General features: G+C 37.2%; 1 protein-coding gene across 7 annotated transcripts in view; it reads left to right on the top strand.

The window, feature by feature from the left end:
- The window catches only part of igsf21a (immunoglobin superfamily, member 21a), a 258609-nt gene that overhangs the window by 181360 nt on the left and 59155 nt on the right, over positions 1 to 18094 (top strand). For all 7 annotated transcript variants that reach the window (XM_067387240.1, XM_067387239.1, XM_067387237.1 and 4 more), the window contains one exon: positions 83 to 201. In XM_067387240.1, the coding sequence (XP_067243341.1) occupies positions 83 to 201 (119 nt within the window). The remainder of the gene's footprint in view (positions 1 to 82; positions 202 to 18094) is intronic.

Raw genomic sequence — 18094 nt, forward strand, 5'->3', positions numbered from 1 at the left:
ACACACACACACAAAATAATCATATTCAGTCTTTGAGTCACTGAAAATGTCTTACAGTACACTTTGATCTTTTTTCCCACAGGCTCCCAGAGGTCCGCATCTCAGACAACGGACCTTATGAATGCCATGTAGGAATCTATGACCGAGCAACACGGGAGAAGGTCGTCCTGGCATCAGGGAACGTTTTGCTCACGGTCATGTGTGAGTATAAATGCACAGTCGAAATGTACCGTTCTGTATTTTCTCTCCATCAGGTGTGTGGAACAGTGTGTGTGCTGATTTGAAGCCATTTTCAATTGAGATGAACAAGGACCGTACATTCAGGATTAAGTGGACCATAATTTGCTCAGATCAACTTTTGGCATTATGTAGTTGGCAGAAGTGTTGCACCCAGAAGCTGACCTACAATCTTTTGTGTTGTCTTTTAGCTCGTCGCCTGTGGCTTTGAAGTGCTTTGTCCTGTGTTTGTTATTTGGAAGTCTGCCGTATTTTCTCTGTTAGAGCTTGAGAATTTGGGCCAGAATGGGCTGATCATTACGGCTGACTGTCTCCATGTGATAAGGACATTTGAATGGGAGGTAGAGTAGTGTGTGTGTGTGTGTCTGTGTGTTTGTGTGTAATTCATAGCACTTCACTTTGAACTTCCCCACTCACTGCTTATATTCATGCTGTGCTCCAAAGCACCATTTGGGAAACTCTGAGGCGATGAAAATGCAAAGATTACAAAGAGAGCTGATTTGCTTTTAATCGTTTTCCGCATGTTCCTATCTCTAATTTATTTTTTCTAACACTTTATAAGAGCTTCACTAATGTTCATAAATAAGGGAAACAAACTTTATTAGAACATTATTTAATGCTTTGCAGATCATAAATTTACAGTGAAATAGTTCAAAATGAAAAACGCTTGTGTTAATGTTATTTTAGTTTTGATATACTATTATAGTTTTTGTTAATGTTTTGAATTATTTTGATATTTTCTGCTTGTTAGTTTGTTATTTTTGCATCAGTTTGAGTGTTTTCTCTTTTATATAATTTTTTTAAAAATGTCTATTTAGTTTTTATTATTTTTTATTGATTAGTTTATTTAGTTTTTGTTCTTTTCGTACTTCAAGTTTAAGGATTAGTTCACTTTAAAATGAAAATAACGAGTTTGAAGCTCAAGAAAGTGCATCCATCCATCATAAACATACTCCACACGGCTCCAGGAGGTTAATAAAGGACTTCTGGTGTGAAGCGATGCATTCGTGTAAGAAAAATAAGTTATAAAGTAAAATATCTAGCTTCCGCCATACCCTCTTCCATATAGAAAGTCATATACACCTAGGAGGGCTTGAGGGTGAATAAATATTTGGGTAATTTTCATTTTAAAGTGTACTAATCCTTTAATGTTTATTTTTAGTTTTAGTTAACTATAATTTAGTTTTAGTATATAATAACCATGTCTTGTATATTGATATTTCAAGATCGTCTTCTAACGTGTTACCATTTTCATTTTTTTTTTATTTTGATTTTTGAAGTCATCATTAATGACTAGATCATTAGCAGTTCTCTCTGTCTCCAAATCAGCCGTGACAGAGGGATTGTTTCTGATTGACATTCGAAGGTGTTCCCTTCATCTCTTGCTTTAACAGCACCTCTGCGTCCGTCTAAAACGAGCACCCCAGACATTTATGTACACTCTACACGCTCCCTATAGCCATTAGCCAGTCACTAGCCTAATGACAGCTGGCCTATCTGAGTATGTCAAGGTTCGTCCACCGGTCTGAGATGCAGCTTGGCGTTAATAAGGAACCTCATCATTTTTCGGCCCATTGTTAAAATGAACAAATAAGAAAGTGTGTGGTCCTCAGGCTGATAGTTCTATCCTGAAAAGCTGCTGAGCTCTCTGATAAGACAGACTGGAGTCGGTGAAAAGACCCAGAAGGGCTGAAGTGAATAAACATGCTTCTGAATAAGGAACACCATTTCCAGCCCCTTCAGCCGGAGAACACATACCAGTATGAATGAATTGCACTGCCAGTCAGAAGCCTTGTCGATGGTTGCCTTGATGTTAATGGGCTGCTCTTTATCAATATGAGATGTTTTGAAGAATCTAGCTTGTAATTGCTTACGAATCGAAGGAAAGTGTGTGCGCCTCATCTAGTTGACACTCGTAAATCCCTACACCTCTACAGGGGAAGAAGGATAGCCTCTAGCATTGTGGCTAATTGCCATCTAAGCTGAAACAGAATTATTCATAACCTATTAGTGTGGCAAGTTCACCGGGTAGAGGAGAGAAGAAAAAACACGACGAGAGAAAGAATAAAAATGAGTGAAAAAAGTTCATTAATAGGAAGCCTTGCACAGCCGGTATTTTAATTTGCTAAAAAACGCCATAAATAGGAATGTCCATTTTAATGAATTTTTGCCTAGAAATTCAATCATTTGCTTCTTAAGCCTAGACTTCAAATTATTAGGGGTGATTCGCCTTCATGCTAATTCAAAAGTCTAGGGTGCCTCTACCATGAACTTCAACTTTAGAAATAGTTTATGTGAGTAAGTCAAATTAAAGGCCAAAATTGAATGTGATATATGAGACTGTAAGTGTGTGAAAGTGAGCACTGTGCTGATGATGAAATTTGCATCACATGCACTGTAGGTGTAATGGCAGAAACCATGTCAGAAACACTGGTTGAAATCCCGCTCGGAGTGGTGTGAGTTGAACTGGATAGGTTAAATTGTTGCCATGACCCAGATGGGAGTGAGGTTTTGGGGGGTGAGTGTAAAGGTAAGAGCTGTGTGGGTAAACCTCACTCCCCTGATCTCCAGAGGCGTGCAGAGACTGATGCTAGAGGCTACGGTCTTTAGCGTCCTTGTTAGCGCGGCTGCTTTCCATGCCAGAAACACCTGCTTGGAGTGGTTCGAGTAGAACTGGAGGGGTTATGTATGCATACCCCTAGGGTACGAATGAAAAACAAAGTATACTTTAGCCTTAAATTATGCCCATTGTTACAAGATGTAATATAAGTTTCAGGTGTCCTCAGAATATATCTGTGAAGTTTCAGTTCAAAATGCCAGAAAGCTGGCTGTCAGACGGCATGTCCTGTGAGTATTACTTACAGTATAACGGATTTCTGTTTCACGTCTTATTGCACTTATTGCACTGTCAAATACACACAAGGTTATGTTAAAAACACAAAAAGTTCACATAAACACAGTCGGTTATGTCTGTGAGCGGAAACAGCAGGGAAAGAAATTGCATGTATTAGATCTGTGTATTACTGTGAGAGCAGCGTTATATACAGTACCTACTGCTGTATATGCTGTTAATATGAACCAAACAACAAAAGATAACAAAAGATAAACAAATTTTAGTAACATTTTTTTTTAATAATTTCTTACTTAAATGCTGCTGTTAATTGCTGTGGCAAGGAGATAAACATAATTAGCTCACTCAGGAGATGAGCTAAGCCAAAGACTATAGAATAACACAAGATGCATCACTCGTATTGTTTTGAATGGGAGAAAGTGCAACACGCAATATGGTGGAATAAGTCCTGCCTTCTAAATAAGAGCCAATCGCCGATTGGTAAGTTCAGCGCATCACTGCAGCGACCGTTAGAAGCTGACTTTCTACAACTTTCTCCCATCTCCCGACTGCATCTCTGGAGCTCAGCCACAGTGATCTTTGGGTTCTTCTTTACCTCTCTCACCAAGGCCCTTCTCCCCCGATAGCTCAGTTTGGCCAGACGGCCAGCTCTAGGAAGGGTTCTGGTCATCCCAAACGTCTTCCATTTAAGGATTATGGAGGCCACTGTGCTCTTAGGAACCCTAAGTTAACAGAATTTTTTTTGTAACCTTGGCCAGATCTGTGCCTTGCCACAATTCTGTCTCTGAGCACTTTAGGCAGTTCCTTTGACCTCATGATTCTCATTTGCTCTGACATGCACTGTGAGCTGTATGGTCTTGTATAGACAGGTGTGTGGCTTTCCTAATCAAATCCAATCAGTATAATCAAACACGGCTGGACTCAAATGAAGGTGTAGAACCATCTCAAGGATGATCAGAAGAAATGGACAGCACCTGAATTAAATATATGAGTGCCACAGCAAAGGGACTGAATACTTAGGACCATGTGATATTTCAGTTTTTCTTTTTTAATAAATCCGCAAAAATGTCAACAATTCTGTTTTTTCTGTCAATATGGGGTGCTGTGTGTACATTAATAAGTAAAAAAATGAACTTAAATGATTTTAGCAAATGGCTGAAATATAACAAAGAGTGAAAAATTTAAGGGGGTCTGAATACTTTCCGTACCCACTGTACATAGAAAAAGAGGCATTTTTGCATTGAAAAGAATAACAATGATTTAATTTAAATTCTCTCAGCACTATTTTGGTCAATTTTATGCCTGGTTAAAGTGTTTTTTAGTGGATAAGACATTGATTTTATATTTTTTAGTGATCTACCCCTGTGTAAATGTAGGAACTCATTGGCAAAGGTCACAGGAAAGTGACACAACACATGTATGCAGCTGTACATAGCAGCTTATTTTGATGCTATCTTTTTATATAACCGTTTCTGTGACCTTTCTATGATGAACAAGGAAAATTAGCATATTCCCTTTTAGTCAGTGTTGAAAATGTGCTCTGTTCTCTCACTGCTGATTCTCACTGCTGTTTGTCCTGTCATTCGTGGCTGTGGGCCATCGATTGCCTTATCATCAACAAACAGAGATGTTCTCATCTCATTATAATGATGATGTTTGTTCTCGCTCATTTCATAATAAGTCTGGTCCACATATCTCCTACTGCATTTGCCGACACATCTCATGCTGACAGGCCACCAATGTCAGCATTTACTCGTGTGTACTTCTTGCCACTTATTTATTTGAAATTGGTTAATACAGTTCCTTTCTTTAGGCTAAACGTTATGCTAAACTGCAGCACTTAAAGTAGAATGTAATACCAGAGGAGATGACCGAAGACAAACCTGTGAAGTCAGCTGAGCAAGTAATTAGTTCAATTAAATGCTATATTCAGGAAAAGCAGTCCCTCTGGCTGTAAAGACTTAAAGTTGAAAAAGCTAATCTGAGTTAAGCCAAATTAATTTATTTTGTCCACTACCACCTTTTAACTGACATGAAGTTAATTTAATGAACCAAGAGTAATAGAGGAGAAGACAATGTAGACAACTAAAAGGGTTACTAAAGTGCGTTTTAGGTTACATATTACAAAATTCATGGGTTACTGGCTACATACAGTCCACAGTGTACATGTTATAGACCACAGCTAACATGAACACTGAACAGTTATAATGTAATATTATAATGCAAATTTGATCATAATTTACTCACTCTCATGTCGTTTCAAACCTGTATGACATTTTTGTGCAGAGCAAAAAAGATAATATTTTGAAAAATGTCCATTTTTTTGGTCCATATAATGAATGTCAAGCACCATTTCTTTGCACATTCTGTCTGTATTTTACTTAAAATGAGTGAGAGTAAATAATGACAGATTTTTAGTTTTTACTGAACTATACTAACAATATGAGCTATCCATTTTTTCTTTTAAACCCTTTGACCATTTCTGGCTGTAAAGTTAGCATTAGCAATTAGCCTGTTGCTAATGCTAATTGCTAATGCTAACTTTACACTGTTAATCCCTATGGAAAGAAGACAATAAAGTTATTTTATTTAAGAAAAATGTTTGTTAATATTTTCTCTTAATCACGGAGCAGTAATTCATCGAATGAGCACACTTGTATTTTAGGAGCCGACTCAGGAACAATGCTATACAGACTTAGCATAGTATGTTAAATTGTGGTGGGTTTTTTTTGTAATCTAGCACTCTGGTCTGCAAAATGGAGAGTGCAAATTGTGTTCACACTAATTTTCTGGGTGTATTTGCACAGTGACCTGATTTGCATAATTATTTTAGTGAAGCGGGCATTAAAACATCACGGACAGAGCATAAAAACAAACAACACTATCAATTTGTGCGCAACTCATTCTTAGTGAATTCCCCCCTAGGGCACAAATGTAATCAGTTCTCAAGGATCATCCCTCACTAATTCAAACCTTTTGGTTACCAATAAAGATTTTGAACCAGTGGGACTTGGCTACACTACCCCTCCTGTTAGCAAACAGATCTTTAGAAAGGAAATTGCATATACTGCTTTTCAGTTTAGTTTAGTAAAAACTGTGAAATATTTACAGCACCTGCTTGCCTGAAACATATCTATATGTCGACTTCGTGTTCACATCACGTAAGCGTGCGAATACTTTGTTTTAACCTTTGCAAAGTGAAAAGAGGTAATTGAGAGGACATCCTTCACAAGACAGGAGGGCCCTATATTTATATACACGTTCAAAAAAGAGAAAACGAGAGAGCTGGAGGCAAAGACAGCAATGAGCCATGGGGTGCTTGGGGAGCAGTTACTCCTTCATCCCATAAACGGGTATTCACTTCAATTACTGCACCCAACTTTAATCAAGCAGTGAGTATATATAGCCGTGCAGCTTTTATAAATGGAGGAATTAATGACACCTTGCTGCAGCACAAACATGAAGGAGTTTGGAGACTGCATTTGGTGCGGGAGCAGATGTGGTGCAGGTGGGGAGGGTTGATGGATAGCCATAGAGCATTTGTGAGAGTTTGTGTGTGTGTGCACAGTGATCCTCATATGTTTGGGCCCAGACCAAGAGACCCAGGCCTTGTCCTGAGACCGTGGAAGCATGTCGGTGCCAAAAGGTTAGGATATTGCTTTTGAGGACATTGTATTCATCATATCCGTCTCCAAGCAACGTAATGTGCGCAAGGTTACTGTGGAGTTTGAGTCTTGTCTTCATCTAGCCTCTAAGCAAAACTCATTATTCTACATCCATGTGCTTCAATGTTCCCCATTCCCTTGAAAGTCAGTGTCTGGGCATCATGGTTGAATCCTACCTGTTGTTTTGTACTTACTTTTCATTATAAAATCAATGGTTTGAAAAGCACCCCAAAAGCATGATAACATCCTTAAAAGTGTAATTTTAGACATGTTGTCTGACCTCCTGCCATTAGTTTGTTGATGGTGAAAGGATCATTTTGGCAGTTGTTTTGCCAAACCGCTTAGCAGGAGTCTCATTGAAAAGAAAGAGAGATGCTTTTGAAAAATGGATGAATTATTAAATCTGTCTGAGGGAGAACACAAAAAAGGAGTGATAATCTTAGTGGAGAATAAACAACCATCAACTTCTGGAAGGCTTTCCAAACTAATTTAAATTAAACTAAAGTTTTTGTGGTCTGTCTTAGAGTCCTTTCAAGTTTGAGGTCTTCAGAGAACCATATTTGGTGTCTTGTCAGATCGAAGCCTCTGAAATAGTGAAGAGGTGAGTTTTAATAATTTGTGCTGTTGCTACACTATGCCCTGTCACCTCTCTGAGTCCACATAGATCATTTGGCTTTTGTGTCTCTGAGAGAGAAAGCATGAGGAGAACTGAGAGGTATAAACATCAGCTGCGACCCCGAGGTCACATCATGAGGGTCCTCGCACCACAGAATAGACAGTTAATATATCTTCACTCGCATACAGTACTAGTAGTTGATGTTTTTGTTGAGAACGGATAAAGCAGACTTCAGCAATAATTTTATTATCCCTGAATTCTTGTCAAGTAGATCAGTTTCTGCAAAATAGTTGTTTGTCAGAAACATAAAGATTATGTGGAATAAAATAAGAAAGCTTTCTAGAATATAAAGTAACTGAATATGTAATTATATTTGAATGATAAGCTAGAGTTTTTACTTTTTAGTTTTACTTTGTGTTTTGTTTGACATTGGATATTTCATTTAAAAATGCTAATTTAATTTAGATTACCTATATCGTCATATAGGCCCTGTTTAAACCTGGTATTAAGAAGCTTTTTCGTCAATCCGATCACAAGTGGGAAACGCTAAATATAGGTGTAAATGGGGTCTAAAACATTTTGAGCTTGTCCACTTTCGACCACTCCCAGAGGTAGTCAATAAATAATTTGACCAGATTGCTTCCATAGTGTAGAGGCTCATGCGTTCGAACAGTCACAAAAGATCACCTACTCTCCGCCTTCTGACCTAATGCGTAAACATTATGGGAAGCGGCCTTTTTCAGCTGAAGACCTAAGTTTGGTTCAAAGAAAAAAAAAACATCAATGTTCTCTCACCATTCATGATTTCTAACACTCACTCACCGTGTTGGCCGTGGTCTTGCGGCTGTCAGAGCAGAAACAAAAGCTTCTGCTCTTCATAAGTTTTTCCTTTCACGTTCATATGTAAACTGCGTGAGCTTATTTTGTCCATTAGTTCGAAAGATCTGAAAAAGCCCATACATTTACCCTATTTCCTTTTTTTTTTCTATAATTTAATGCTTATAAACAGTAATAATTTATTAACACTTTTAAATGTAATCTTAAGCAAATCTCAAAATGAGTAAACTTTTTTCATACTCTACATTATAATATTTTGATGTTAACTTGATGTTAATTGACCCTTCGCAAAGCCCCGCCCCCCCCTTAGTTACTGTTGCTTTGTCTGACAAGCCGTGGCGCTGTCACGTCACACAGTTAAAAATACATCGCAGAGCAAAGAGGATACTGACCACACGTCGACAGACAAGACAGAGAATAAACATGAATGAACATGAGAATGAATGTTGTTTCAAACGAGGAAAGACGTCAATATACACAATTTTTCAAGTTGAACTCCACCGAGGTTAATCTTCTAATTACTGGCTGCTTTGTCGGACAAAATGGCGGATGCGGCGTTCTGATTGGTTAGATCGCTTGTCAATCAAACTCCCGGAGAACTTATTTTAGTTTTTAGCGTTAAAGGATTAGTTCACTTTAAAATTAAAATGACCCCAAGCTTTACTCACCGTCAAGCCATCCTAGGTGTATATGACTTTCTTCTTTCTGTTAAACACAATCGTAAAATATCTAGCTTCCAGATTCCCTTCCATATGCAAGTTAGGAAGAAAGTGTAATGCCTCTTGCAGTTCAAAATACTTACACATTTTGAAAAAAGTGTAACTGACGCAACGCAAGTTAACACTTATTTCGTAAGTTGACTATAGTAGGCGGTCTGGCGGAAGCTTGATATTTTACTTTATAACTTGTTAAATATGGATAGTTTTCTTACAAAAACACGTTGCTTCACTTCAAAAGGACTATATTAACTCCCCGGAGCTATGTGCTATGTTTATGATGGATGTATGCACTTCATATTTTCTGTTCACTGCCATTCATATTTTTTGAACATTTCCCATTCACTGCCATTATAAAGCTTGGATGCATCAGGATATTTATTAATATAACTCCAATTGTGTTCATCAGAAAGAAGAAAGTCCTATACACCTAAGATGGCTTGAGGGTGAGTAAAGCCTGGGGTAATTTTCATTTTAAAGTAAAGTAATCCTTTAATTGTTCAATTAATTTTGAGAAATTAGCATAGAATTTTATTCTTGGGCATTTATTAGTTGTAAAGTGTAAGAACTGTATTAACACTGTTTCTAATCATCTGTTCCATATAAATGTTCCATATAAATCCAATATTTTTTTAAGTACCCAGGCATGACAATGACAAGCTAAATTTGACAACTACATTTTGTAGCACCACTTAGACCACTGTTTCATTGGTCGAAAAAATCCAGCTCCACATAATTGTAAATGGCATTCGGATTGGCTGTCATTGTCACATTGCATTCAGTGTAAACAGACAAATATAAACTCATCAAATCTTGTTAGGAAGCTATGTAAACCTGCTTTACATTTGGGAGGCCAGAGGTGTTCATTGACATTTGACCACCTGAAACCATCAAGGGCAGAATGAACCTTGGGAACGTTCAGTAGCCATTACCACCTGGCAGTATGGGTATATGAAGTGATGTCAAACTCTTTTTCTGTTTTAATTAGAAAATGATTCATTAACGCCCGATTACAGCACTATAGAGAATTGCATGCTGGATTTCTATGTAAAGGATAATGTAAGCCAAAAGTCAATTGATGTAAAAAGCCCTAAAGAGGCTCAAGGTTTATAATTACCCTGAAGGGGATTTTTATTAACCTGAACTGACATGCTCCCTCTACTTTAACTCTTTTATTCCAGGTGTGCGTGCCGAATATATAAATTTTTCAGTGTTTTTGTGCATTATAGTAACTAATTAGTAATTGAAAACAGCTAAAATGTGCACATAGGTCATTAATTATTGAGCTGTTTAAGGGTGCATCTGTACATTTTATGCCATTACTGCATTTCGTCCAGTGGACCGTATGCAGATAGCAGCTCTTACAAGCAATCAAAGTGAAGTAATGGCCTCTATATGGGCTCTAATCTGTGGGTTTTGTTTAAACTTGAATGCCCATCTTGCATACAAGCACACATTTAGAGTGTTCAAATTCTCATGACAAAGTTTGGAAATCATCCCCTCGACAAGCTCAACAGCTTAATGAGAAAACACTATGCTACACAAGCATTTATAAATGGGCCAGCAGGCCCCGAAGTGTTTGCAGATGTCAGAACAACACAGCACTTTTCTGGTGGTGGCCCCCGTGTCATTTTATGCCATGCATTCAAAGTGTTCACTTGACTTCTCACTTTAAGTATAGAGGAGCCAAAGGAATGACACACTACGTTTGCTCTCTCATGCTGCGCTATTGGGTAGATTACATTAGAAGTGAGTGTGCAATAATCTGCTACTATTTTCCCTGCATGAACCAAGAGCTATTTATTAGAGCTTGGACAAATGTACTCCTGCAGGGGATTTGTTGTCGCTCAGTAAATGATGCCCTGCATGGTAAAAGCATGTGACCGATAATGTGCACTTGGATTTGATCAGATAGGACTTTTGAATGGGGTAATTTCATTATTCTGTAACCCTGTGAGTCGTCTGGATAATATATGTTTTAGAAAATTACAGTCGCTGCCATGCACAGCAGGAAGGGTGCTTGAGTTTGTTGTGAAGTATAAAAAGTGACTGTTTCACACTTATTGTAGCCTTCATTGAAATTTGAACATTAGGCCATAACCGCATGCATGTAAGCCAAAACTAGCCTTTTATTTTTTATAGTCAAAGAAACTTTGTGTCCCTCAAAAGCATAATAAGCCAATTAAGTAATGGAAATTCGGTTTACTCAGAGCTCCAGACTGTGACTGAAATGTATTCTTTTATTTATTTATTTATTTAGCAACTTTCTGTTGTTTTGCTCTATTAGCCTAAGCTCTATGATAAATTAACATTAGCCTAAATTAATAAATTCTGTAAAACAAATTGTCAGTTCCTGATATCTAAGTAATAATGATGGTAATTCAAATGAAACCAAAATTGAATAAGTGACCTAAAAATAGCATTGCTTATTATTTTGCATATTTGATATAATTACATTTCCTAGTATGAAGCCTTGATAAAGGAAGTGGTTAGTGATAGTTTAGGCTCAAAATGTTAAAACTAGGTAAGCATTCTTTAGCTTCTTTACCTGACTGCTAGCTTTTCCTCAAACCAAACCTTAAAAGGATTAGTTCACTTCAGAATTAAAATTGATCATTTACTCACCCCAATGACATTCAAAATGTTTATGTTCATGTTTATGTTATCTTTCTTCAGTCGAAAAGAAATTATGGTTTTTGAGATAAACATTCCAGGATTTTTGTCCATATATAGGTCCCAATTGCTGTTTAAATGCAGCTTCAAAGGGTTCCCAGATGAGGGATAAGGGTCTTATCTAGCAAAAACAAACGGTCAAAAAAAAAAAAAAAGTATATAGTTTTTAACCACAAATGTTCATCTTGCACTAGCTCTGCGATGCACCACTCATTACGTAATCATGTTGGAAAGGTCACGCGTGATGTAGGTGGAAGTACCGAGGTAGGATGAAAAACTCCATCTCATTTTCTCCTCTAACTTCAAAATCATCTAACAACGTAGTTTTACCTTTTTTGTAAATGCTGTTTGACGTTTACAAATGCACGTTTGCTTTGTTAACACTTGCGTGACCTTTCCAACATGATTACGTAATGCGTGGTGCATCACAGAGCAGTGCAAGACCAGCATTTGTGGTTCAAAAAAGTATGTAATTTTTTATTTTATTTTTGAAAATTACTGATTGTTTTGCTAGACAAGACCCTTATTCCTCATCTAGGATCATGTAGAGCCCTTTGAAGATGCATTGAAACTGCAATTTGGACCTTCAACCTGTTGGTAGCTATGTGGAATGTTTTCCTCAAAACCCTTAATTTCTTTTCGTCTGAAGAAAAAAAGACATAAACATCTTGGATGACATGGGGGTGAGTAAATTTTCAGGAAATTTTAATTCTGAAGTGATCTAATCATTTAAATTCAATGACAGCAAGTTAAAAAAATAAACATCCCTTTAAAAATGACTTTTCTCTGTAGATCTTTAAAAGAACTCGTCTCTTTGAAAGTTGTAAAGCGGGTCAGAATCTCTGAATTATTAATTAAAAATTATGTTGTGTTGCAATCCCACATTTAAATTTGCTAATTAAATATTTATTATTCCAATTATTCCCCGATTGTGAAGAAGAGAAAGCTCAGCAAGGTAAAATTAGGAGGTGAACAAGAGTTCAAGTGTTCAGAGCAAACATTGTTTGGAGCCTGTGACCTTCAGCAAATTGAGAAATATTCATGAAACCTGCTTAATAATCTCTGAAGTTCCATCTTCAAACACTAAGAAACTTTAAAAGTCTCGACCAATAACCTTGGTTGATTTGAGCACAAGTGTGGGCACCTGAATATTTTTCATTTTCTTGTGGTCTTTTGATTAAAATATTATTATAATATAACATTTAGTAATATTTTCGTTTCACCCTTTTACAGTGATTCATGTACTATAATTCACCTATTTGTTTTGTTTTTTTTCAGTTATCCATCGATTAGCAAGCTATAGCTGATCCTACTAGCTACCATTGCGCTAATGTTGCCGTGTTTTTTTGTTTTTGTTTTTTTTTCCGTCGTCAGATTGTTTGACAACATTATGTTTTAAAGTTTGTATATTTCGGATAATTATATTACTTACATTAAATAAGTAATATATTATGTATATTACTTTTTACATTAATTTTAATCCTTTTAGTTGAAGTTTTAGGGTGTACTCACACAAGGCACGGTTGCCTTGAACAGAGCCCGAGCGCGATTGTCCCCCCTCCCCACTCCTCGCTGGCCTGCACTCACATTGCACTTAACGTTCCAGGCCGAAGCACGCTTACGTCATTAACGATGCAACTTTTTGAATGGAAGAAAACAGGAAGAAATGCACTTACTGCCTAACTTGCAAACTATAATTCCTGTTCATCAATGAGGTGAGAATCAGACCCGTTATAAACCCAAATACACTCAAATTAATTACATGAATTGAAAAGTGTACAATCAAAGTAGTAATACAGATGTTTGCCGTCGTAATGAACACAGTAGCGCACAGTACAAAGTATAGCTGTTCCGTGCTCTGGCACGGTTAGTGCTCACACTGCATGCAAACCGTGCTCGAGCCCAACCGAACCGCTCTTGGAAGAAGTGGGCCAGGGCCGGCTAAACGAACAATCACACTTGTCACGGAATGGAGCAATCACACTTGTCAAACGTGACCGCTTCGGCGGTCAAACGCGCTCAGGCACGGTTCAGAGCGCCTAGTGTGAGTACATCCTTAGTCATCAGTAACAACACTGTCCAGAAATGAAAATTCTGTCATCATTCACTCATCACCCTCAAACCTGTATGACTTACATTCTTCTGTGAAAAACAAACACAGATATTTTGAAGGCCCATACAATGTATGTTGATTTGGACCCTTTCATTTTGTGGACCACAACAGTTGAAACATTCTTAAAATGTTTAAGTTTGTGTTCCATACGGGAAGGTCATACATTCAAATCACCATTCAATCATCATACATTGTCATTTACAAAATCAAAAAAGTCTTTAGTTAAACATTTTTGTCAGTAACTTTGTTGACAAGATCAGCAATGCTATTTTTACTTTGTTTTTGTAGGAATTCACTTCTGTTCCATATAAACCCTCTTGTAAACTCATGTTGTGGTTAGATGCTTTCACCTCGCAGCAGCTCCCTTTGTACACCCCCATCTCCCAGCAGGCCATCATCACAGGCTGGGCTTCTCTCCCCATGTTGGCCTCTCCTGATGGAGGAAGAACATCACCTCCCAAGAGAGTTGCTGATTGAAACAGATGATGAGCTGGAAAAATCCTATTCCCCCTCTCCCACTGTGGTGACGCAAGTTATTGGAAATACACCTTGTTGAAATCTCTGTTACTTTTCAACCTCCAAGACATATGCAGGCATATATAATGCATAACATATAGAGAGATATTCAGTCCTTGATTTTAACTATGTGCGCTGGGAATGTATTATATGCATGAGTGCCTTAGCTTAGTTTTTTTTTTGTTTCCCTCGAGTCTTCTTGCATGCATGCACTTGATGCATAATGCGAAACACAAAACATCAGACCCTGCCTAATCTCTGCCAAGTCTCGTCCCCAAAAGTTCCCACCGCATCACATCACAGCTCGACAAAGTCCGGATTTTGTCTCTCAAAGGGAGCGTGTCGCTTTGGCGAATGTCACATGTCATATGCCAACCTTCCGTGGCCGCCGCTTGAAATTAATATGTGAGGCAGACGTATTTTTGGAGTCAGTCCCAATGCATCTTTCACAGGGGCAGCTGTTTCCTGGCGGTGACACACACAAACACTCACAAACACATGGCGATATGGGTTCAAGGACTCATAGATGCCGCCCATAGGCATGTAGCTAATGGATTTGTTTTCACTCTGCCAGCTTTCCCGAAGTTTGAATACAAATTAGAGAAGAGGAGCTGGAATTCACACTGGATTTGGCATGTCTCCTCCCACAACTCCGTCAGGTTTGCTCCTGAACATCTCTCCCCCACCTGGCTGGTGTTTTTTAATTGACTAAATGGAAAAGCCATGTACCGTCTGGATGCTGAGGCAGTGGCTGGCAGTGTGTGGAGGTACATTTGTAATGAGCCTCCTTTAGAACGTATTATATATCAACTTGTTTGTTTGTTTTTTTCTCAGGGGTGTTTCCTCCCAGGAGGCAAGGGAGGCAGTGACTCCTCAAAAATAAAACAACACAAATATTACAAAATGTGACAGTAAAAAGTGTACAAGTCACTCATTTTTCCTAAAGGAATACTGTCCTACAGCGACACCCTCAGGTAAATTTACAGCAGGAGTTCACATCTCTCATGCCTCCCTTGAGGTCATAGAGAATGAACATAGCCCCTAACGTATGCGGTGGGTTTTGTGGGGGTAATAGAGAATGAATGGGGGAAAGTCACATGAGAGGAGGCAGTGCCTCCATCGCGCTTTGTTTGGATATGATCGGTTATGATTGGATATGATTGGTTTGTTAATTCAGACTGATGAGCGGAACGCACACGTAAACAAGAGGCAGGAGTTATCGCACAAAGTGATGGCGTCAATAGGAAGACTAATTAAAAAACAAGTAAACAGCTCACCAACTTAGATATCACTGCTTTGTCATGTCAAAATCAAACGTGAAATCCTGAAAACATGATGACTGCGGGGGTTTTAGTGAGCAGTCAGCTTGGTGAAATTAAAGATACATCTTTGTGTCTGTGACAGTGTTTGCTAAGCATGACTGATGATCTGAAATAAGTTGACTATTATAAAGAACAGGCAACATTAGTCTATTTTAGTTTGTTTTTAATAAAATTAACTTTTAAAAATTAATGAAAATGTTTATTGATATTGTTATAGTGTCCAATTTTAAGCAGGAAAAAACACCATAACTATTTTTTCCTCATTGATATCATATTGCGTACCATAGAGGGTTAAATTGTTACTGCCTTTAGTTATTATTTTGGAATATGTAAAAATTCTTAAAACACTAACTTGATGAGATTGACTTGGTTTTAATAAATAGAACATTAATTACATTGTTAATGTAAAAATACAAAATAGATTGATGTAAAGTATATATAATATTAGGGGTGTGACGAGATGAGATTCGAGATTGAGTTTTTTACACACTATTTTTAAGAAATCCTCAATGGCGAAATACATGACTAGAAAAAATATTCTGCAGGTGTATTTGAAATGTTTTAACTAATCATCTTATGTCATTTCAGTTCTACTTTCTGAGTATGAATTATCATATGCAGTAAAAGACAACAATACTCAAGCACTGTAAAAGGTTTTGCCACAAACTCAACTGACTGACTTCTCTTCTGTATGATTTCAGTCTCTTCAGACCTTACTATACATGATTTATGAGCTTCTACAACTTTTGACCCCCTAACTGAACTCCTTTCCAAAAACTGATCATAGAAATAAAACAGTATAAATGAAAATGTTAACACTTTACAATAAGATCTCATTTATTAACATGAATGTATTAACCAACATAAACTAACAATGAGCAATATATTTGCTACAGTATTTATTAATCTTTGTTTATGTTAGTTAATAAAAAGTCATTCATTGTTAGTACATGATAGTTCACAGTGCATTAACTAATGTTAACAAATGAAACCTTATTGTTTGTGCTTAATAAGATTTAAAAGAAAACTGTTATTTATTTTTATGGTAACTCTTTACAATAAGTGCAACCATAATCGCACTCTCTCAATATTCAAAGTGCAAATAAGACCAAATTTTTCTTTGATGCAGAGCTAAGAGATGGTTACAACCAATGTTCCCTCTAATTTTTTTTCTCGCTGAGCAAAACTTTTCTCTGTTGAGCGCACATTTTGGCCACCTGAGCAAAAACATACTTTATATCAGACCTGTACAATGAACGTAAACACACACACACAAATGGTTTTATTTGCAACTGTAACATTTAACTTTAATTTGCTCTATTTTATTTGACCCTTGATGTAACTTAGTGATTTATTAAATAATATGTTTGAAAACAAGCAGTTCAGTCACTAAATTAAGCACATTTTAGGTTACTTGAGGTTTTTTCACATTGCTGTATTAACTGTACCAGTTTTTACCAAGAAATTCTGTTAAAAATAATTTCTGTCCTCCTGCAGGACAGTTCAATTCTTTCTAATAATATAATAAGAGCAGTTACAATGTTGGCTTGGAACAACCATAATGTGTTTTTGTACAGTCAATTATTAGCAACAGACAGTGTTAAACCATCAAAATTACATGTTTATTGCTTATGAATTTCCCAGATTTTATATACCAGGAGGTTTTAAGATTTTCGTGGCAAGGAGCCCTAAACAATCCCCTTGTGAGATCCATTTTTTTTATTAGGCTTACATTATAATATAATAAAATATAACATATTTAAGTATTTAAACTGATATACAGTATTATATCAGTTTAAATGCTTCCATTTGTTTTAATATATTATAAAGTGAAAACAAACTGAAGCATTTAAACAGATCTGATAGCTAAATATTAAGAAAAGTGAACATGTTAACTCGTTTATAGTTATCTAAACATCCCTGAAACCCACACAACCACCACACACAAAATCTATTTAAACGGAGGTAAATCACTGATGTATTTTGAGTTTGTAAGCTACACCTGTGGTGGGAGTGTGATTGTAAATGTCTCAGAGTTTTGTTAGTATTCTGTGCCCATCATCCATTATTTCCACCACTTTTCATTAAAACATGACGTTTTATTTCACATTTCTTTTCGTTTCGCGTTGCCTCTCGCGTTGAAGTATTTAGTCCGCAAACATTACAGTATTCTTACCGCGACTGATTTGGCTCAGGGTCAGCCAGCTCACACATGCTCAATCGTTCTCTTTCTATGAAACCTGTAAACCGCATTCACCGCTTCTAACTCTATAGCGACAATAACTCTATAGCGACAATAACTCTATAGCGGTTGTCCAGAGCACTGCAATTATTTCTCATTTAAACTACTACTATCAAAAGGATTTCCCCACTCATGATTTCTCTGCGCGGCAATTATTTTTTCTGCGCGGCCGCGCACGCGCGCAGCTTAGAGGGAACATTGGTTACAACTACACTGCCCAGCCTAAAATAGCTTTCATATTGAGAGATATCTGTATTCATCAGGGAGCCGCTTTCAAAATGCGTAGTATAGGTTTGAATGTGCCCT

The sequence above is a fragment of the Chanodichthys erythropterus genome, chromosome 6, assembly GCF_024489055.1.
Source record: "Chanodichthys erythropterus isolate Z2021 chromosome 6, ASM2448905v1, whole genome shotgun sequence".
NCBI lineage: Eukaryota > Metazoa > Chordata > Actinopteri > Cypriniformes > Xenocyprididae > Chanodichthys > Chanodichthys erythropterus.